This window comes from Mus pahari, chromosome 4 (assembly GCF_900095145.1).
Source record: "Mus pahari chromosome 4, PAHARI_EIJ_v1.1, whole genome shotgun sequence".
Taxonomy (NCBI): domain Eukaryota; kingdom Metazoa; phylum Chordata; class Mammalia; order Rodentia; family Muridae; genus Mus; species Mus pahari.
Window position 1 is genome coordinate 132,768,518 of NC_034593.1, and position 23,310 is coordinate 132,791,827.

Here is a 23,310-nt window from a genome sequence, read left to right on the forward strand (position 1 = left end):
CACACACACACACACACACACACACACACTGCATATTTAAAGAGGTATTAAAGGAGTATGTGTGATTAATCAACTAATAAAACTATTGAATTTCTATATTCCCTTAGCACATACCAAATAACATTGCAGTAAATATCTTAACACATCATTTACAGTTTTAAAATATGTATATTATGATTGGAAAAAGTAAGATACACACAATAGTGAGAGCTTCAAGTGAGAAATAAGTGAGTGGTTGTTATAGCTGATTGTTAGCATCATCAAAGGCAGAGGAAACAGGCTTTGAGTTGGGTTGTTTATGAGTAATGCCAGGAGAGAGGAAGACCATTCCATGCTGGGTAAATCATATGCGCAAAGCCTAGATATCTGGGTAATAATACAGACTAGACTTACACACCGTTGGTAAAACTGATCAGCTGAAGTAGGCATTTGTTGTGGTTGGTATAATGGCAACTAAGACTGGCAGAGGACTTGCCTGGCATGTATCATGTCCATGTCCTGGGCTTGATTTCTGGCACGGGGTTTAAAAGAAGGAAAGAAAGGAGAGAAGGAGAGAGACAGAGACAGAGAGAGAGAGAAAGAGACAGACAGACAGACAGAAAGAGACAGAGTAACAGAGACAGAGGGACACAGGGGGAGGGAGAACACTATAGCTGTATGTGGAAGCACCCTATAATCCCAATACTTGGAAAGTTTGGAAATAAAGATTATGGGGCTATATATTGAATCCTTGTCTCAAGATCACTTTGAGAAACATGGAAGCAAAATCAGTAGGCACCAAATTGGAGATGACCATAGGTTCTAGGCTACTGGAGGCAATGTATTTAGTGGCTATGTAGTCTTGTCTGATAGTGTGATACTTACTTGTGAAAAATAGGAGACTTACACCCTCGGTTTTCAAGTGAGCCTTCCAAATGGACTTCTGCCCTGAGTAGTCACAGATCCCAATTCTTTTATGCCTGATGCAGGGGAAACACATCTTAGAAGCTGGTACAGTGGAGGAGTTCTGAGGCAGCTCAGCATGTTGGTGAGGACAGCCTTCTCCCTGGAGGAATGTTGATAGCAATGTAGAGAACTGAGTTTGAACCTGCTTCATCCCGTGCCATCTCATTCTTCCTAGTCCAAAAGGCTATGTCTCTGTGGTTTATACATCCTCATTACCAAAACAGATAATGTGCTAAATTTTATGATATTTGGAAGTTGACAAATTAGCCAGATGATTCGGTGATGCTGGGAGAAGACCCGAGAGTCTTAAGACAGAGATCAAGGGTGGGTCACTTCATCGACAACCTTTTCCATGGTTACCAGGTCTGCACTGATTCACCAAGGCACTGTTCACACAGGGCCACAAGGCGAGAGGCAGACACTGGCACCTGAGGTGGGCTGCCTTACATGAGAAGACTACGGATCTTAGGAAACTAAACTTATTGTACAGGAATCATAAGAGATAGTGTGGTCCAGAAAGTGACAACCTCATTGCCTTGAGCACTAAGTCTCTTGTGCTGTGCAGCAGACAAAGAGTTTGCCCAAGTCTCTACAAAGTTATGCCAGAATGGTGGATTTCAGCACCTCCTTTGCATAATGTACAGAGATGCAAAAAGTAAGGATGAACTATCTCACTGTGGTAAACTAAATGCTGGAGGAATGGAGTTAGTTAAAATACATCTATCTTCCTCCACGAGAGCACGTCTTACTGGGATGGAAAAGCATCCTCTTGATTGTAATTTAGCATGCCTGATACTGAATAGCCACTGAGATGGCTATTCTTGGTTGGCATTGGCTATTCCCAGTAGCCAATTTGACCATGTCTGGAACTAACTAAAACCCAAGTGGCTGGGCACACCTATGAGGGATTTTAATTAGTTAAATCATTTGAAGTGAGAAGACCCACTTTAATCCATATCTTTTCAGGTGGAAAGGTCCACCTTTAATCTGGACCACACCTTCTGTAGCCTATATAAAGCACACGGAAGGAGGAAGCTGGCTCTCTCTTTGCCTGCTTGCTTTTGCCCTTGCTAGTGTGTCTGTCTGTTCATTCACTGGCATTAGATCCTACTTCTTCAAGATTCCAGCACATCCTAAAGACCAACTGAGACATCCAACATCACAGACTGAATGACCAACAGACCTTCCATTGGTAGACAGCCACTGTTGGATTACAGTCTGTAACTCATTCTGATAAATCCCATATTGACAAACTTCTGCAAGATATAAAGAACACATCACCCAATTTCCCCAAGGCAGATGCTGAAAGGCATCATAAACCATATGGCACTGGGCTGGCAATCTATTGCATGACTGCAGAACCTGGAGCCGGTAGAGTCTTCTCTATGAGGCCTGAATGTATAATTCAACAAAGAAATACACTTGTTTGAGAAAGAAAGTAAGAGAATGCAAAGCTGCGGGCCCTGGGTTCATAACTCCACACCCAGAAGAAAAGTGGGCAACGGGCACCTGCAAGCTCCTTCCAGCATTGTGAGTGTGCTTCTTGGTCACACTTGCCCCTTCTGCCACTAAAACACACAGGCACAAAAGGAGGTTCTCTTTGAGTTAAAGTTTACAGACCTGCATCCACAAATCCAGGACGTTTCCTCTGGAGAACAGTCAGTGCTGAGAACAGTGCCTGGTACATTCAATGGTGTTAAGCGGGTCAACTGACGTTCATTAATTAAAGCAGCCAGAGAAATCCCAAATGGGTCACATAGACGGTAGGTATTTAGTGTCTAAAAAAAACATATTTTTCTAAACACGTGAATAAAATGATGATTGTGCTGGTATTACCTGTGAAATCATTCAAAATCCAAACTTCACTGAGTTTTACATGGGAAGAAGTTCAGGAAATAAGTCTTTATTTATTTTTTTTTTCTCGAGAGATCTTCTAATCACATACTAGGTACCAACAGAGCATGTTTATCTAAACCATCCAATCCTAGCTGTCTCCTCGCCGGTTTTAGTGAGATATAATTGATGTCTAACAAATGGAATACGTTTATATTATACAGTTCAACTTTTTTCCTTGGTGCAGGATCTCCTATATCCTAGGCTGGCCATGAATTCACCATGTAGATAAGAACAACCTCAAACTCCACATCTTCCTGCCTCTACCTCCCAATTGCTGAGATTATAGCCGTGTACCACAGCACCTCAAAAATTGCACAGTTTAATTTTTGACATATGAACAAATCATGCAAATATCAAAACTAAGTGAGTGATGATGTAATCAACCCAAATCTGTCAGTTTCCTTGTTTACTCTGTAGTCATTGTTGTCGTCCCCTCCCCCTGACAACATCGTACTGTACTATACTCTAACTGCTTTCTGCCACTATTGATTGTTGAAGTCTGAATATCAAATAGCAGAATGGTTTGTTTTCACATTGTAAGTTTGGTCTAGTTTTGCATGGTGGACTCTGCATCTGACCCTGTGGGCGCCTTTAAGGGTGATATCACGGATGTGCGGATGCTGTGTGGAGCTGGGGATGTATTACATCATGAGAACTTGCCCTGTCTCTTGTTTGAGGACTCTCTGCCAGGCATCCCTGATGCTGAACATATGGAACTCAGCTGCAGTGTATTTTCTGCTCAAATACATGCGATTGCTCAAAGGGGAGAATCTATGGAGAGGAGTGGTCAGTTGCAAAACTTTTCAAAAATATCATAACGAGAACAATCTGGGTTGGAGGCATGTTCAGCCTAAAGTGGCGAGGAGGGGATGAACGGGAACCAGCTCTCTCAATGGGGTCTTCACACCGCGTTTCTCCTGGCAGAAGCTTGCGTTTTCTGCCTGTAGTTTTCCCTGAAGTTAGTGAAGCCCCTTCGTCCGCAGTAGCTCCCTGCTCCCTGGTTGAGTTTGGTTCCGATAGTTTACTGGGAAAACAACTTTAGTACTTTCGCGCTTTCAAATATTTTTGTTGGCATTAACTCTTTTGGGAGGCTTATTCTCATTCAGAAGAAGTCAAATGTATTCTTCCTTTTGATATTATTGCTTACCATCTTGGGCTTACCATATTGCTGGCATGCTGCGGCTTTCCTAAAAGGCAAAAGGAACAAAAACCTATGGCTGGAACCTGGGTCTCAAATCTTCCCTTATAGAACCCACTCCCCTGCAGGGTGTGCTCTCTCTTGTCTGAATATGCAAAATTGCAATTGTTTCCATCAAAACTATGCTAAGTTTTTCTTTTCAGATTTATTTTTAGACAAAGGATAACTTTTGAAACTCTGTAGCAATGTAATTATCTAGAATGGAACTAATGGGGCTGTATATTATATTATAGCTCAGTTGATAAGGTGCTTGCCTGAAAGCACCAGGGCCCGAGTTAGCTCACCAAACTCATGGAGGGTCGCTGGGGCTCACTAGCCAGCCAGCTTAGCTTACTTTACAAGCTCCAGGCCAGCAGGAAATTCTGTCTCAAAAGAAAACAAGGCAGATGGCACCTGAGTAAGGACTTGCAAAGGTGTCTGCTGCCCACAGACATGTGCATAGCCATGTGTTTACACCAACACACAAAAGAGGGCTCAGTTTTAATTTGGCCATCAGTTCAGGCTATTGAGCATTTTATTTAATTAATGTAATAACAGACTAGGCTTTCCCTAACTTCCATTCATAATCTAGATGTTGCTTTTATCAATTGTATTTTGTAGCCTTTTTTTTTTTTTTAAGATAAAAGACTGAATTCATCTCTACTAGATTTGGATTTCAAAGCTACTCAGAGAATGAGTACAGTCCAAATCATACTGTGGCCTGTGTATTTGAAGTACAAGAACAAGTACCACCACCTGCAAGAATCAAACATTTTCAGTGACCTTAAGTACCATAAATATCTAGAACAATTTATAATATTTAAAGCTACCATGAAAAAATATCAAAATATCCCAAATGATCCAAAACACAGACTTTGTTTTCAAGCTAGTATTATAATCAAATATGGTCCTTACCTAAAAGATAATCAAAAACTAAAGTCTGTTGATTTACCCAAGGACTAATTCAGCGAGTGAATTCTGACTTTTCTAAAGATGTTCACATCATCACACGCAGCTGCCTACCACAGAAAATAGTTATCTAAATGCCTACATTGGTTACTTTTCCTGTTGCTATGATAAAAAATACTCTGAGAAAAGCAACTTAAGGGAGAAAGGATTATTTGGGCTCCCAGTTCAAGGATACAGTCCATCATGGCAGAAAAGCCCTAGCAGCAGAAGATGATGGCCACATTGCATCTTCAGAGGCAGAAAATCCTTGTGTTTAGCTAGCTTCCTCCTCTTTATGCAAACCTATGGAATGGTGTCACTCATAGTATACAAGTCAATGGAATGGTGCCACCCACAGTGTGCAAACCTAGGGAATGGTGTTGCCCACAGTGCAAGCCTAGGGAATGGTGTCACCAACAGTATAAGTAGTTCTCTCTACCTCAGTTAACCTAATCAAGACAATCCTTCACAATTATGCCCATAGGCTAACATGAATATCCCCCACAGGTGTGCTTGGAGACGTGCCTCCTGGGTGATTCCAGACACTATGAAGTTAATTATCAATATCATCCATCACAGTACCCAATACCAATTTGTCAAAGAACAACAAAAAATACTTATTAAATTATATAATTGATATGTGGTAAAAATCAAAATATTTAATTGAGTATGTTTTCTTATGGATATTTTATGATATCATTATCAAGTCAAAACAACAGACATAGCTATCAAAGCCAGGAATTGCATCTTTATAATTTTTAAATTTTTTATCCTTTTCTTCTATTCTTCTTGCCCTTTTCCCCAATAGGAAGTCTTTGAAACATTTTTCATTATTCTACATTAATCCACAATTTTTCCAAGTATTTATATAAATGACTCATAGTCTGGCTTTTTTCACGTAGCATAAGACACTTGTGGTTCATGCAGTTCATTCCATCTTGTGACTGATTTTCATTAATTCAGCCATTATATTTACTTTTTGTTTGTTGTTTATCCATTTGCAATTTTAGTTGGAAGAAATACAGATCTCAATTAAAAACTGAAATGTATTAGTCTCATTGGAAAGCTACTCAAAATATCAATGTGTACCGTGAAATACCATATATTTACCTTCTTAGGAAACTAGTTTTTGAGCTTTTGGCTACCACTAAGTAAGAAGGCAATATTTCACTTTTATGATTTCCTAGGAACCAAATGCAATCTGCTAGTGCCTTGGTTCCCAGGTTTTGTTATAAAAATGCATGTGAATTAGTCTCCAGCCTTCAGTGATTAGAGAATAATAAAACTTTGTTTTTACTGGAGAGAACACTGAATCACTCTCTGTACACCAAACAGATGTGCAGGCTCTGAAAATAGAAGACACATTTGCACTTAGTATTTTTAAAGCTACCTCATTTTTCTGCTTCTTAGTAACAGTTTGTGATCAGACTTTCTGTTAAGAAAGAACCAGAAGTTAGGCTTTTCCCTTCTTCCTTCCCCTCTTCCTCTTCCTCCTTCCCCTCCTCCTCTTCCTCCTCCTTCTCTTCCTCTTCCTCCTCCCCTCCCCTCCTCCTCATTCCTCTCCTCATTCTCCTCCTCTGCCTCCTTCCCTCCTCCCCTTCCCTCCTCCTCCTCTTCTTCCTCCTCCTCCTCACTAGGGTATCATGTTCTCACTAAGTTTGACGTGATGACTTAACTGAAATAGCGAAGCTCTTTGTGGGAGAAAACATTCTGACTTGATGCTGTTATTTTAAATATAAAGCATTGAATCTGGACGTCTTTTTATCGAATTTTTGTTTTTACTCCACTTATTATAGATTTGCCTGACAAAATGATTTTTAAAACGAAGAAGTCTTGGCCCTGAGAATATACTGTAATTCTTTAGCATGTAAACTCTGACATTTCAGTGCTTGGCTTACATATCCATGTGCCACCATTGGCTTTACAGATTGGGTAGTAAATTTAAACATTAAGTTGAAAATTCCTTTCTGGGTGTTACCATTAAAACTCAGCTGACCCCATTAACTGGTTTTTCTATTTTAGAATGTATTATTTAAATGAAAAGATCTCTACTTGGGAGTAATCCAGCTATGAATATTTAAAATATAGAAAATATTTATTGGCCAAGTTTCTAAGCTAACCCATGTGAGAAGGACATAGAATTTTTTTCTTTTAATAGCTGTGCAGATGAACTTCATAGATCTTCAGTAAACCTTTAATTTTGAAACAATCTACTTCCTTAACTCTAATATGAGGTTTGACTCATTGATGTCTTTTGCCCCATTCTCTTCTCTTCGTCTGTGGCATTTTGCATCTATATTCGTGTATCCTGTTAATATTTTGAGTCATAAAAGATCCAAGTGTTCACATATATCAGACATGCCATGTTTAACTAGAATTACCTAATTTTTGTTACCGTTTAATTGTGAAAATAAGTCACAATCACAAGAGACTGTAAAACAAATGCATATCACACACAGATTTCAGACACATTCCCCTGTAAGTACTGTAAAGTCATGGCAGAGCTGCTTGTTACCATCCAAACCCTTCTTGTGTCTTGCTTTGATTTTTCAGTTTGGGGTTTCTTTCCGTGTATATGCTCATTCTCCATTCTCCACCCCCTTGTAATTTAGCTGAGGAAGCACACAGCCTTTGGCTTACACAGTCTATGTTGATTATAGTCTCATGGTGTAGTGTTATATGTTCCTTGATTTCTGTTTTTCTTGAAAATTGCTAGTCACACGCCAGAGCCCTGACCATACTGAGGTTTGTTTTGGCAAGTCAGCAGGCTGTCCTGTGTTCTTCCATCTACAAGCACATGTCTTCGTCATCCTTCATCTGTGGGAATGCATGTGAGGTGTTGCTGTGGGCTTTGGGGAGGGCTGGAATGCCCTTATCTACTATTTGGATGAAGGCTGTGAAGAATATAAACGCAGACAAATAAATGCTTAATTGTTGATTTTTCTTATCACTTTTCAACATAATGAGTGAGCTTCCACTTATCCTGTAGATATATGGCCAATTTTAAAGTTGATTTGTTTGAACTTATAAATTGAAGAATATTTACTGTGGTTAAGCTCAATTCAGTTCTTCTCCCCATTGAAAAAATCCTTTCCCTCCATTTTTGGTTTGTGAACTCCTGCCCAAGCTCCTTAAGAGTTATTTTTAAATTACTCTAGCTTCAATATCTGTGATAGCTTTCTTGATTGCTGTTATGATAAAGTGCTCTGGGGTCATCTGGAAAATGGACAATTTATGAATGTATCCATGAGGGTGCTCTGAGCCAGTGTTCTGACTGGTTGTAAATGAGGACCAAGGATCACAAGTTAGCCACAGGACATGCTGTCCTCTTTTTTTGAAAGAAATAAGTCAGCCACTCAACAATAACAACAACAACAACAAAACTTTGTAAAGTAATTACTGCAAACCAGATGTCATTGTCCTTGCTGGGAGTGGAAAACACATGAAGTACATAAACCCAAGGACTTTACAGTCTGACAGAAAAATAAAACGAGACAAAACACCGTCTTAGGTTGCTTTGTGGTGTCAGAGTTTTAAGAGAAGGAAAAGAAGCATTTAAAGGTGAAGAATAAAACCCTTTGGCTTGGAGCTCCAGGTAATATCCATTCAAGTGGTGAACGTTGGGGGAGAGGAGAATGCTGGGTAGGAGATGGAGGTCGGCTAGCCAGTGTTTCTGCAAGAACCAGAAGACAAGGATATCGCCACAAGGCCACTGTGACTTTTCGTCCCAGGAAATATAAAGTATTCAAGAGAGAAGGCTTGAAAATATTAGATGAATACAGTTTTACATGTGCATGAATATAATTATCAGGTGAACCTGATTCCTTTGCACCAGTAAAGCAATCAATGAATCTGTGTTAACTACCTCATGACCTTGGGCAACCAGTCTGGTAGGAAGAAATCCTTTAGGTACACTGCCTTATTTGTCTTTTGACACAAACATCCTCAATATATTTCTCTCCACATAATCCATATTTTAAATCTAAGTATGCAAATTACCAGCATATACATTTCTTTTCTTCACACAATGAGGTTCACAGAATCATTCATAAAGTAAATTCTCTTTTTAGGATACTGTTTTTTTTTTTAATCCTAGTATAGAACAATTGTTTAACAATCATTTGCATCAAATTTTGAAGAAAGTAGATTGTCTTAACTGGTCAGAGGATACAGACAACAAGAAGTTTTATATGCTTATGGATTTAAAGTGATTTTCTGTGAAATAAACTCTCTACCTTTTTATATCTACCAGGGTTTTCCGGGAGACATTGGGATTCCTGGACAAAATGGACCTGAAGGACCAAAGGTAAAATAAATAAATAAAAAAATAAATAAAAATAAATAAAAAAAATACTCTATGTAGATATCTAGAATTTTCTCATTTAAATTCTTAATATGTGCTAAAAAAGATCTTAAGAATACCAGAATTACCAGTAATTAATAGACTTCTTGTGTTCAGAATCCAGTCAGTTTTAAATGATTTTCTGAATTTCTTGTAGGAATTAGAGGGATAATATTTGAAAATCATAGACATCATTCCAAAGGATTTTTTTAAAGGAGAGAAAAATTAATGAGGGCAACTCTTTAAAGTCATAGTGGAGAATAAGTGGGAGAATGATTTCTGACTACTAGAACATTTTAGCACTGATAAAGTGCCCATTGCTACAGTAAAAAAAAAAAAAAAAAAAATGCACGTGCTGTCCCAGAGTCTTGATGTACCACAAGGGAACTGATGTTAACAACGAAACCTTCACACCTTCATGCCTTTGCTGCTGCTCTGTATATGCATAAAGAAGTCAGCATCAACAGTTTCAGGATCAACACAGACATGCCCCAGGTGGCCATGCAGGCTGGGCGTCACAAGTAAACAGGCATTAGAAATAAAACCATGATGATGACTGGAGTTTGAGAGTGAGGGAGTCAGTGAATTCAAACTAAAGGTGTTAGTGCCAAGTAGGAAGAGAGAAGGAGATGTCAGGACAGGGAAGGTAGACACTGATAACAGCCACGCCTGTCAGTGCACTGTGCTGTTAAACATGTAATGTATATATGTATGTATGTATATGTATATACTATGTATTTGTATGAATATGTATATGAAAATGTATACATGTGGAACCGTACTTGCCACAAAGCCACAGCCAGAGTTCCAGCCCTAACCCTGTGTGGTGGAAATGAATAAAGAGCTCACTCCCCCAAGTTTTCTTTCACCATCCAGATGGTGACCACAGCATCTGTGAATGCAATAAATAAACATTTTGAAAATGTAAAAAGGCCGGGCGTGGTGGCACACGCCTTTAATCTCAGCACTCAGGAGGCAGAAGCAGGCGGCTTTCTGAGTTCGAGACCAGCCTGGTCTACAAAGTGAGTTCCAGGACAGTCAGGGCTACACAGAGAAATCCTGTCTTGAAAAACAAAACAAAACAAAAACGTAAAAAGCAGATACGTCCGCAGTCACGTAACTATAGAGTAGCACAGCCAGAGTTTTCACACTGAAGTGACTGCCAAGCCTGGGTTCTTCACGCTCGGCTTGGGGATCACAGAGTTGGGAACACGCAGACTGTATGATCAAATTGTAGTTTCTATTTGATCAGGGAGTAATCAGGGTTATTTAAGTAGCAAATATGCCATCCGGTTTGTGTCTTGTAAAGGACAGTTTAAACCAGGAAGAGGCTGAAGGCAGAGGAACTGCTACGTCTAGGTGATGAGCTGGAGAGATGGCTCAGTAGTTAGTTTAGAGCATATACTGCTCTTACAGAGGACCCAAGTTTGATCCCCAAAACCCATATCAACTAACTCACACAACCTGTAACTCTAGCTGCAGAGGTCTAGGAAGCCTCTGACTTCCTATGATACCTGCACTCCTGTGCACACACCAATACACAGACACACAGTCAATAATAATTAATAATAATAACAATAAATGCAATTGTAAGAAATAGTAAGGGAGGTGCTGTGCAGGCATTGAATGTGCTTCCTTGCCCAAGCCCAGAGGTTGGGAAGACAAGGGCCAGGGCTCCTCAGACTGCAGCTCAGCTGTGGGTGTGGGCCTCCAGCTCTATCTGAGGATTAGTGTGAGTGCCTGAGGCTCCCATTTCAAACAGCAGACTCACCACCCTGGGCGGGAGCACAGGATGTACTAGTGGAGATAGGCCTGGAGAAATAATAAAGATTTGATGTAGAACATTTATTCATTTAACAAATATTTATTGGGTGACTCTCAAGTGGAAGCCACTGTACTAGATCCTAGATAGAATGGCCTAATCTATGTTTTCAAGAACTTTACAGGCTGGGGGCTGGGGAATTGGCACAAGAGGTAAGGTACCTGATGTACAGCAAGAGGATTAGAATTCAGATCTCAACAGCCACAGAAAAACACCTGGACTTACTTTCCAGCTGTCCCAACCACTTGCCACGTCCACATGCCCCAAAGAAATGTACAGTGTAAGCAAGCATGGAAACCCTTCTCATGACAATAATGATGATTACACACAGTGACGGGTGCACGGTTGTCAGGTAACATTTGGACCCACAGGATGATTGAGAAGCAGCCGCGAGGCAGACAAGTGGGCTCTGTGACACTCGGGAAAGGGGAACTTGTGAGGGAATGGAGCCGTAGGTATTCGGAAAGTATTGAAACTAAATGTCACTCACGGCTGATCTGAAATTCAAATGTAACCGTGCATCCGGTGTTTTACCTGGCAAGCTCACCTGCCACCCACCGCCGCCCCTCCAGGCGGGTCTGCTTTCACTTCCTTTCCATGGCTGTGAAGTTTGCCTCCGTAGTACACGGCCCACATGTGCTTTGCATCAAACCCTCTCCGGAGTCCTGAGCCGCCTTGTGCCATCAATTATAACCTCTTACGGTTGCTCTTGACTCAAAATTTCCCCCTTTCTGTTTTTGAAACCGTTTTCCCTGCCAACGTTGTAGCTTAGGCCCTCTTCGTTTTTTTTTATCCGGGATTAGTGTATGAGACCTCCAATTACTCTCCCTGCCTCCAGTCTGGCTTTCCTTCAACCCCATGGTGATCATGCCGGTGATGGGTGATGATGCCAAAGGGGGGAAAGAAAACTCTGTGGAAAGTATACATCTCAAGCTGCCACTCTTGGGTCTTTATGGGCTCTGCATTGCATCTCTCTGAAGACGTGCATGTCTTTATTTTTAACACATGGTCCTCTGTGCTCTAACCATCTCCTGACTCCTCAGCACACACTCACCATTACCTTTTCAAGGCTCCATTGTAGCCAGACTTCATAGATTAACAAACCACCCTGTGCCTGTTCAAACCTCCCAGCTCCCTGGATGCAGTTCTTTTATCAGGATGTAACCTTCTTTGCTGCACTTTCTCATCAGCCAGCCGGTGTCTGGGCATCACACACAACACTGTCCAAGTTTCCTTAGCATCTAATTTATTTCCCCCCCATGTCCCTGAAAAACCCCTATTAAACAATCGTCTCCATATATTATATCTGTTTTTATGCATGTCTACCTCTCTGCTAGGCCACAAGGTCTTTGAGAAAAGAGATAAATTTATTTTAAATATATACAGTGACCAGAATAAAATGCTAGGAATTTCAGAACAGGAACTTGAGATTCACCAGCTGGATGATGTATTGACTAGCTGGGTAAAAGTTACTTTGAAGATATATATATATATAAAAAAAAAGCAACTTGATACATTGATGAGGAATGTGATGGCAGAGAGAGAAAAGGTTAAACAGAAACTTTGATTTTACACACTGCATTAAAATTTAATGGGAAAAATATAGGGAACTTGGGAGAATTTGCCGATCAGGACGAGTATGACATGATACTTACTTTGACATATAAAATAACAGTCATCAGAAAACTAAGATATAATGTAGAAATGGGAAGCAAGAAAGACATATCATATAAGAAATGGTGTCACAATGTCTCTGGTGTACTCTAGCCTTGGCCTGCTTAGGAACTTGAACTTGATCGTAAACAACTGAAATGTTTAAGGTGGAGGCTGGAGAGATGGCTCACCAGGTAAGAGCACTCGCTGCTCTTGTAGATAACCCAGGTTTGATCCTCAGCACACTGTGGGTGGCTTCTACCCACTGGTAACAGTTTCAGAGAATTTGATGCCCCCTTCTGGCCTCCTTTGGAAGCTGTGTGCAAATGGTCCACATACAGGTAAGCAGGATTACACACTCATAAAGGTAATAGTAATTAATTTTTAAAGTAATGTTAAAAATGGATCGACAGGCCTTCTGGTTGGCTAACAGGCAAAACACCTGCTACCAAGCCAGAAGACTCGAGGTCAGTCACACATTCAAGCTCACACAGTGAAAGGACAAAACAGATTCCTATGGTCTATCTTCTGGTTTGTACATGAATGACTTAGAGATACATTAATACCAATAATGTCAACTAATTCATTTTATGTACATGCCTGGAGTTTAAAACAACTTTTAGGAGACATTATCTTATCAAAAGAATTAGAGAATGTAACAGTGAGAAGATTATGACCTCGCGTTTTAAGAATGAGAGATCTGACTTTGTCTAGACACTTGGTCTTTCTCATTCGTCTTGAAATTGTTTCTAGGCAGGAAAAATAAAGCCAGTCATACTTAGGCCATATGTATGATACGATTCTTCAGCAATGTATACTGTATCCTCGACACATCCTTAAACCTTATTTTTATGACATGTCTTGTTTAAGAAGCAGAAATAATGTAAATTACTACAGCTATATTGACATAATCACCTAGAATACCATGTAAGGGCTGGGGAGATGGCTCAGCGGGGCTAGCACTTGCTTTTCTTGCAGAGGATCCAGGTTTTGTTCCCAGCACCCACATGACGGTTCACAAACATCTGTAAGTCTAAGTTCTAGGGGACATGACACCCTCTTGTGCCTTTGGTGGGTACCAGATACACACATGATCTGAATATATACATGTAGGCAAGCACCTATGCACATGAAATGAAAACATAAATACATATTTTGACAAGAAAACCATGCACACTGTATTTGAAAAGAAATGGTTGCCCTGTGTTCAATAAAAATGAGGGATTCTTTCCAGGCAAAAGCTGAGCAAAGGCCTTTCATCGTTTGTTCATTTTCTGCCAGTTGACTGAAAAACCTCAAACCGGGATTGCAAACTTGTGTTGTTTGTGGTTCTACTGACTGTGGAGTTCTCGCTGGGTGTGCATTTGTATACAGATACAAACATTCTTCAGTAAGCCTTCCTGAGAGACACTCAATTTGGCAATCTGCTTTCAAGAATACCATAACATCAGCAAAACCACATCCTCTGCTGGTCGCTGGAGAAAGTACGAGCACGCAATAACTATCCTCTGCTGTTATTTGTCGCTCAGGTGGCTTGTGTTGCTGCTTTGGCTGTAGAATTGGGGATGTTGAAACCAGCTGTTACTCTGTCTCCTGTTACAGTCCCAATAAGCTTACAAAGGAAGCCTAGTTTCTGTGAGATTTTGTTGTAAGAACATGGAAATAGTTCTTGCCTTGACTAACTCCAACATGTCATATGTTTATCAGTATAGGGGGAAGCCAACTTAGCAAGAAAAAGATGCATGACTCTAGATCACTCTTCTAGACGACTCTCCATCCACTAAGTCAAGATTTTATATGAATATTTATTGTATTAACAGTTCTGTTCCCTAGGCAGCGTTTAGTCAGCTGAGAAATATTTTTTGAGTTTGTATATTGCTTGTAATATATCAAGCAGTAACTAAAAAACGAGATTAAGACCAAGTCTTCCCTGTACTAGCAATTTATAATCTTCAAGAAACGTGTCTTCCTCGTTGGAAAGGTTAAACACAGCAGGGGATAAGTGAACAGCCAGGAGTTTTAGAGGGACTAGTCGCTGTGGCTGTATTTCTTGGAGATTCACAGATAAGTTGGGATTTGAGTTGAATGGGTTAGATTTAGTCAAGTGGAGATCCTATAAAATAGTTACAGTAAAATCACAGCACAGAAAACAGAGAGATCTGTCCTACTCCGAGAGGTTAAGAAGCAAATTGCGACAGATATTAAATGTAAAAATATAAAATCAAACCAAATAAACCACAATCCCGACCAACTTGTAGAAAAGTGGTGTGGGTGTGTGTGGGTGTGCGCGCGCGCATGCGCGCGCGCTCATGCATGCATGCACATGCACATGCACACACGTATGCGAGCATGTTCATTTGTGTAAAACCCACAACATAGACTGTCTTTCTAACAGCTTCATCAATGTATAGTAAGTATTGTAATACTTAACATATGTGTGTTTGTTGTTGTAGGGCAGATCTCCAGAACGCTTTCATCTTGCTTGTTTAAAGTGCCCACTAAAAAAATCATCCCTTGGTTATTTCAGTTCCAGGCAAGGCCAATTTGAACTTACATGATTCTGTGTACTTTATATACCTTATATAAGTTGAGTCCTGTAGAATTTGCTGTTTTGTGACTGGCTAATTGCATTAGCATAATGACTTCAAGGTTTATCCGTCTTGAAGCCTGTGACAACAGTTTTAAAGCTAAAAATTACATCATTTGTATATAACACATTTTCTCTACTCGCCCATCAACAGATGATAGCCAGACTCTTGGCTATTGTAAATAATGTCATTAGATCTTTGATAGACTGTTTGCAATTCTTTTGAATATATACCCCGAATCATTTGCCCAAATGTTAGTGGGCTGTGTGGAGCTTTGAGTTGAGCCGTATGAGTCCCTGATACAATTTGATTTCAATGCAATATCGGATATGTGGCTTGCAGACATTTTCTCCCACTCTGCAGGCTGCCCTTCTACCGTGTTGCTCACGTCCTTGGTACGCAAGCTCTCAATGTGAGCTCATCTTGGTTCCTTATTTACACTTCCATTGCTTGTGCTTTGATGGCATTGACACCAGCAGCATTTTGACATTTTCCCATATTTTCTTCTATATGAACTATGGTTTGAGATCTCATATTCAAGCCTGATCAATTTTAGCCTGTTGAAGTAAGGGATTAAAAGGGAGCTTAGTTTCACCCTGAAATGACCAGTTTTCCCAACACTGTTGAAGAGAATGCTCTTTTTTTGTATAGAGTCCTTATCAAGGGGACTTTGATGGGTTTATTTTTTGATTTCTTATTCTATTGGCTTAAATGTTGCATGTTCTTGTGTCAGTTTGCACTTTGGTGATTTCAGCATCTTTGTGTGATATGTTTTAAGGCCAGCAAGCATGACAACTCCAGCTTCATGTTTCTTTCCAAGACTTTATACTTTTGGGATCCTTTGTGGGTCTGTATGAGTTTTAGGCTTTTTTCATGCTTCTACAAAAGACAACTCTGGAGTTTTACAGTGAAATATTGACTGTGCTGATCTCCTTCTGTACCCTGGGCATTTAAGCAATATTAATGTTCCAAGCGATACATGATGTCACTTACTTTATCTGAGCATCTTATTGGCACTTCTGCTTACTCCATAGTTTCACTCAAGTTGGAAATTGGAAGAGGGAAGTCTGCCCTTTGCTCACTGCTAAACCAATCACTATCCCTAGGGATATTGAACAAGTTGATGAAATTCAGTCTCTGTTTCATATCTACCATTATATTTAGGGTTGGAGACATTTAACCAGAAACCACAAGGTCAAGAGTGGAAACAAATGTTTCCTTGAGGGAAATTAAAGTAATTTTTGTCATAAACGCATTGATGTATTAGCCTAACATAAAATGGAATATTTTCATTTCCATTCCCTAATGCATCTTTTCCTTTCAAAAACAGGGAAAGTCCACTAAAAGTTGTTTTTCTAGCCTGAGTGCTGTAGTTTCCTGAGTGATAATATTCATGTCACACACTTGCAAGGATGCACACTGAAGCTAAACAGCCATTTTTCCATTTCTTACTTGAAGAGGAAGAGCTATAGAAAGATGTTGTATGGCTTGTCCCTGATTAATTCCCAAACTAAAAATGCAAGTCACCAGGGCACATTTATCCTTCAGTGCCATGGAGTTATTTGCTACAGTTAAAACGGATTTAAAAACAAAGCAAAACAAAACAAAAAACAAAAAAACCCTTTTAGTTGTGACAGAAACATTGTAACAATCATGTGAAATAAACTTAGGAAGGTTGTGCCACATTGCGCACTTCCGACAAAACCACTAATAAAATGTCATGCTGAATGGATGCCGGATAGCGCTAGATGAGCAGAAGACCATTTGCACAGTTATTCTGAACAAGTTTTCATCCAGCAAGCTATCATTTTTTAAAAAATGTTTTATTGTTAACAGAAGAATTTAATAGTCTTTAAAAGTCCTGGTGATAAGGTTTGTTTCTTCTGCAAATTGCCCTTCTCATTTTAGCAACCTGTGTGATGGAGTTGAAGGACCATTTATATGAACAACAAATGCTACACTCTACTGATCTCTCAAAAGAATTCTGGGATACTTTGTGTAATGTGTATATTTACTGACAGAATGACAATAGTTATGCCAATTGCTTTAAACACAAAGAATTTTCCAAAAAGACTTCTGAAAATTAAAAAATAACAAAAAAAAAATATTTGATACTTTTATTGTATCCCCTAACAAGCTTCAATATCTTCTAGATATTTTGTGGCTTTGCTCAGTTTCAATCTCATCTCACTTTGATATCTCTTAATGAGAAATAGTACCCAATAGTATTCCCACCTCTGTGGTAACACTGGCTGATAAAAAATATATCAGTGTATAATTTCTATCTTCTATATTTACATTGCTTTTATAGGGACATCTTGGAAACAGAGGGCCCCCTGGGCCTCCAGGTCTCAAAGGAACTCAGGTATGGAGGAAATTCATGTCCAGTCAGCAATTTTTCAGTTGGAATTTACTTTTTTATTTTTGTGACACTTCAGATTTTGCTTAATGAAAAGAATTTCCTTAGCGTGAACGATTTTTTCTATAAAGGATTTCAAGTTATTTATATTGGCACTTATGGGTGGAATTTGGATTCATTTTACGGAGCTCTTTGGTGATTTATTTCAGTAGTCGCCAATGAAATGTTGAAGAATTTTTGTTCTGAAACCAGAACGAAATTTATCTGTACTAGAATTCATGTTTATTACTTATGACTATTTTATATTTGTGACTTAATAAATTATATTTAATGGACTTGTCAATTGAACAAAATGTCTGTTTATCAAATATATAAGGACATCTATACATGCAGTCAAGAGTGGTAACACAAACTAATAATATCAACTATTCACTTAAAGGTGAGAAAAATCAATATATATCATCAACACTTTTGTAAATGGAGCACACTTGCTTTTTATTTCTTCTTGGAAAATAATTTCTAGAACTGGTTTTCTTTGATTATGTTTCTCTCTGTTCTTTTTCCACCATTCAGTCTTGACTCTTACAAAAATATACTGGAATTTTACATTTTGTGACATTATAGCTAGTTTGACTAAAATTTAGTGAAGAATACAGTGTTTGGCAGTAAGCATCATTTTGATTAAGATCTAGTGTGCTCTGAAAGCTACATTCAGATTGGATCAGATGTGCTTTTGGTGTCTAAAGTCACAGACAAAACTAAAATTTACAAACTTGAGCCTTCAGCCAGGTATAGCAGCACCACCTATGATCCCATCACTTGCAAAGCTGAGGCAGGAGGATCACAAGTCTGAGACAAGCCTGAGCTACAGAAGAGACTCAGACTTAAAAGAAGAAGCAGGAGGAGGAAGAGGGAGGGGAAGAGAATGAATGAATGAATGAATGAATGAAGTACCAAATGGGACTGGAGCAGGTTCCAAATAAGTGATTGTTGAATATACCGTAAATGTGTGTGTTGGCTTTCATCTGCCAAAAACAGAGTTTCATTTGAATTATAGCAGAACTTTTATTTTATCCCCTAATAAACTTCAGATTTAAGAATAAATGCAACGCATAAAGATTTCTGTTTTTAAACACTATTTTAGGCAATGATTTGTTCTGATTTATTTCTAAGGGAGAAGAAGGACCAGTTGGACCTTTTGGAGAACTGGGATCTAGGGTAAGTATCACAAGAGTGATTCCCTAAATCCCAGTAAGGGGGTACCTGCTAATAACTTCAGTACTTGGGGAGAAGGCAAGAAGATCCTGAGGACAAGGTGTGCTTGAATGTAATAACACACTAGCCTCAGATGTTCAGTAAAACCTTATCTCAATTGGAGGGTTTGGGACAAAGAAAAGGGAAAATGTTGTAAATGTCTTATTATCTCAAAAAAAATTTAAAGGTTAAAATTTTTAATTATAAAATTAAATTGCATAATTTTGGTTGGAAAAGAGAAAATATTTTTGTTTCATGTTTGCTGAAGAGAACTATAATATATACACTCTCAAAATAAATTAATTTTTTCTGAATGTGTTTGCCTTTAAGACAGTTTTGTAATAGTTTGAGAGTATAATATTTTAATTAATAATGAAAGGCAAAAGCTAGAACCATTATGATCCTAAAACACCCAAAATAAAGTAAGCTGATAACTGGATATTTCTAGAGATGGTTTTTCCCAGAGCTGACGGGTGATCCCAGGACCCTGGATATGGTAAATGAACACTCTGTTGCCCAGCTAAATCCCCAACCCGTTTATTATATTATTAATTATCACTTATCACTTTCCCCAGTGGTCTTATGGTCCTAGAAATTTATAGAAACTGTTAAAGAGTGCCCAGTAGTACCAAGTAGGGTAATTTTAGGACTCTTTCTGAAAATTCTGATTTATTGATATACCAATATAGAAATTATGAAAAACTAGTAGATAATCCCCCCCCCCCCAGTTGTAGTCAGATAGTACCATCTTGTGACATGCAAACTATTGTTTTTTTAAGATCTGGAAATAAATTCGAGTAATTTTTGTATCCATAGCCAAAGCTTATAATTACAATAATTAGGATATGTGTGTTATATTTAAGAGTCATTGAACTCGTGTGAAGTACGTCTGCTTCTTTATTTGAGCATGTCACAAATTACACACTCTTAGATTTTCTCTGTATATAATGAAACGTTAATTAGTCACTGTGCCTTTGTCTCACAGGAACACCTAATGGCTGTTTTGAGCCAATGTTTCTTTTCATATGAAAGGGAAACATTCATTATTATGTGGTAAAGAGCTCCTAATAGAAAAAAAAATGTTATTTGAGCCTAGTAAAAGTGAGGCCGTTTAAAATTTTCTTCCCTAGAAAACAAGAGAACCACATACTCTTTAGTAGTCTGTGTAATTCACTTGTTTGTGGAGGTCCAACCTAGGACCTAGGGTTATTCAAGCAGTCATGTGAACTAGCCCTAATACTGAAATCTATGCAAGATATTATATGAAAATAAGGTTCCAATATTACATTTTCAAGGCTAACTCCCTCCCCAAACAAACCCTTGTACTGGTGATTAAACGAGGCCATAAGTCATAATCCCATCCTGGCTGTCCTGAATGGCTTGGTTTCAAAAATTGTAAGTGTATTGACTGCAGCGATACCTGTTTACAGCATAGATTTAGTACAGTATTCCATACTTTCCTGTGGTGCCTAAATGAGTTGTATGTTAAGAATTGAAAGCAATATTTTCACTATGCCACCTTCCAATCAGTTTTAATAAAAATGAATTGCCAAAAAAATTGTCAGTATCAGAAAAAAATGAAATTACTTCAATCTTTGCTAAATTTCTGATCCTGTGTTCAGGTGAAAGGCTGAATCAGGTTCAAGTGCAGGAGTAGGGTCAGGTCCCAATCCAGACAGACCTAAAAGGCTGGCAAGATGGACAGGCAGGCTGCCAGGTCAGTCTGCTGTGTTAGCATCCTAGGACAGAGAGGATGCTTGTCCTCTGCTGGTCAATCCTTGCCACACACCCAGGGCTGGGTGCAGGCTGAAGAGTGACTGTTCCATCCCAGCGCACTATGAATCTTATGGGTCCAGTAAGGGTCCCACGCTTTCCTTCCTCCAGCAGGTCCTCACTTCCGCTTATGGATTCTTACTTTCCAGCCGGCATCTCATTGCTCTTGCTTTTTCTTCCTGATGTAGTCTCCCAGTCTGAGGGTGCCCACACCTACCTCATTGCTTTCCTGTGGTTCCTCAGGACTCCAAATACCTAACACACTTCCAATATTATCTTTTTGGTTACATTCTGAATTGGATTTTCTTGCCCATTTGATTCTTTTGTTTCTGAATTACTATTTCATTACGTTCTCTCTGAAACTGCTTGCTTTCATATCATCCACATTCTTCTGCTTTTCCTTCTCCGTAGCTTAAAGCAGAGAAAGTCTCACTATTGTTTTTCCGTTTTCATTGCACCTGCTCAGTCTCTGCCCTTCCCTTTTGACTCTATTGTCTTGTTTTGTGAATGAATAGTCAGTCCGCTGATCTTCCTAAAGTCGGAACTTTCATTTCACTCTTCATTTTAGCGCGTCCTTTGGCGATTCAGAGAACTCATCCAATAACTTTCCCTCCTGACATGGTAATAATTTTCCATCTGGGGTACCATGCTTACCAGCACACAGGCCTAAAGCTACTTCTTACATCTTAAAATTAACAGCAGAACATACAGGGTTTGCTCTCTCTTCCAAGTGCTCTTCCGTTCCTCTCATCTCAGTAAAACTCCCTCCCTGTGCTTCCGCTCCTTCTTCTCTGCCCACTTGGGTCCCAGCACATCCAGGCCAACAATGGCAGACAGAAGTAGTTGCTTCTGCTGCTGAATCCATCAGCCATTTCCCAGCCTTGAAATCTCATAGCAGTCAATACCCAGATCTCTGAGAACTTATGAAAATCAACTCTGTCTTCTGGAAATCAATTTATTTGTTTACAAAGTGAAGATTAGGAGGGCAAAAGTCCTAGGCCTCTGGTATCAACTTTTTTCTACTGTGTTAATCTCTTCAAATTCAAAATTTTAGAAAATTCCAAGTCTCAGTGTATAAACTTCTCCTCTCTAACAATCCTCTTTACTTCCTAGACAAGTCTTTCAGAACAATATCTTCCTATCAGAACTGAAAATATTTAGCTGTAGATGCAAACACAACCGTCACCTCAAAAGAATGACTTTACTTTGGAGTCAAAAATGAATGACCACACCCAGGCACACAGATTCAAGTGACCTTAAATACAATGTTCCAATATAGTAATGGTTTCATGCAGTTTGTATTGTAACAGAACAAAGAAAGATTTCAAATTGCAACACTTTGCAGTTACAATGATGGAAACTCTAAGATAGGTTAGGTTCCAGAAAAGCAGAGAAATTAGAGGTTTGCGTCTCAGGTGTGATCTGACCTCATTCTTAGCCTTTTGGTTGGTGGAAATTAGCTCTCTGTACATTCTAAACGCTGTCCCTAATAGTCACAGAGATGTGACATTACATACAGAAGAAAGCTATAAACAGCTAATTATGGGGACTGAAAACTGACCCACAGTATTTTTGTTCTGAACCAGCCACATCCCTAACCTTCCACAACGATTGACACTGTAATCAGTAATCATCCTGGTGGAAGGTCCAGCTGCAGGTGGGGTTTTTGTTCGTTGTTTCAGAGTTGGTGCTGCCTCTCTTTTTCTCCCACATCCACTATGTGAACCATAAACAGCTCCTGAAGCTCTACACCAGCATCCCCTCCTAATTACCATTTCTCCCAGCTGCCTCTACAGCGGCCCTAAGCCATACCGTGGGCGTCCCTCACTGGATTGTTGCAGCAGACTCCCATTTATACTCTTTCCTTCTTTCTGTCCTTCTATCAGGGGAATATGTCAAATATGCATCATACTGGATTTCTTCTCAAGGCTCCCCTAAGGTTTTCTGCCTCGCTAAGAATGAAAGCCAAATAACTTACTGAAACTTATCAGGTCTGATGTGAGCCAGTTTCCTATTCCCCATTCTCTTTCTTGACTTCATTGTCTTCTATGTCTTCTCCATCTGCATTCCCACTCCAGCCACACTGACTCGGCATGCTTGCTCTATTCCATATAGCCTTCCCAGAATGCCTTTGCCTGTACCTGGACTGTGGTTCCCGCAATGTCCACATCGCTTGCACCTTTTTAAAATCTGTACTCCAGTGCCAGCCTCACAATGAAACCATAGAAACCATATGAAAACTACAAGAGTAGATACCTCTCTTCCCTGCTTTATTTGTTGTCCTTTATAATTACCACTACTTAATATGACATGTGAGTATGCATGTATATATGCATATGCGGCCATAATTCATATATTACACATTTTAAATTTGTTATCACCCTCACTGAAGTGTACGTTCAATGTAGGCAGATGTAGCGTTCTCTCTACCCTCACAACTGGAAACAGTGCATGACACATTGGAAACACTCCCGAATTCGTAGTCTGAGTGGTCAGTGAATATGATGAAAGCATTGGATATCTTGAAGTTGTCCATTTCGTAGAACAGACTGC

The 23,310-nt window shown here is 39.3% G+C and overlaps 1 protein-coding gene across 1 annotated transcript in view; it reads left to right on the plus strand.

Moving 5' to 3' along the window:
- The window catches only part of Col24a1 (collagen type XXIV alpha 1 chain), a 256,021-nt gene that overhangs the window by 84,574 nt on the left and 148,137 nt on the right, over positions 1-23,310 (plus strand). Inside the window, exons 20-22 of the mRNA XM_021196980.2 lie at positions 9,219-9,272; positions 17,683-17,736; positions 18,904-18,948. Coding sequence (XP_021052639.1) covers positions 9,219-9,272; positions 17,683-17,736; positions 18,904-18,948 — 153 coding nt within the window. The remainder of the gene's footprint in view (positions 1-9,218; positions 9,273-17,682; positions 17,737-18,903; positions 18,949-23,310) is intronic.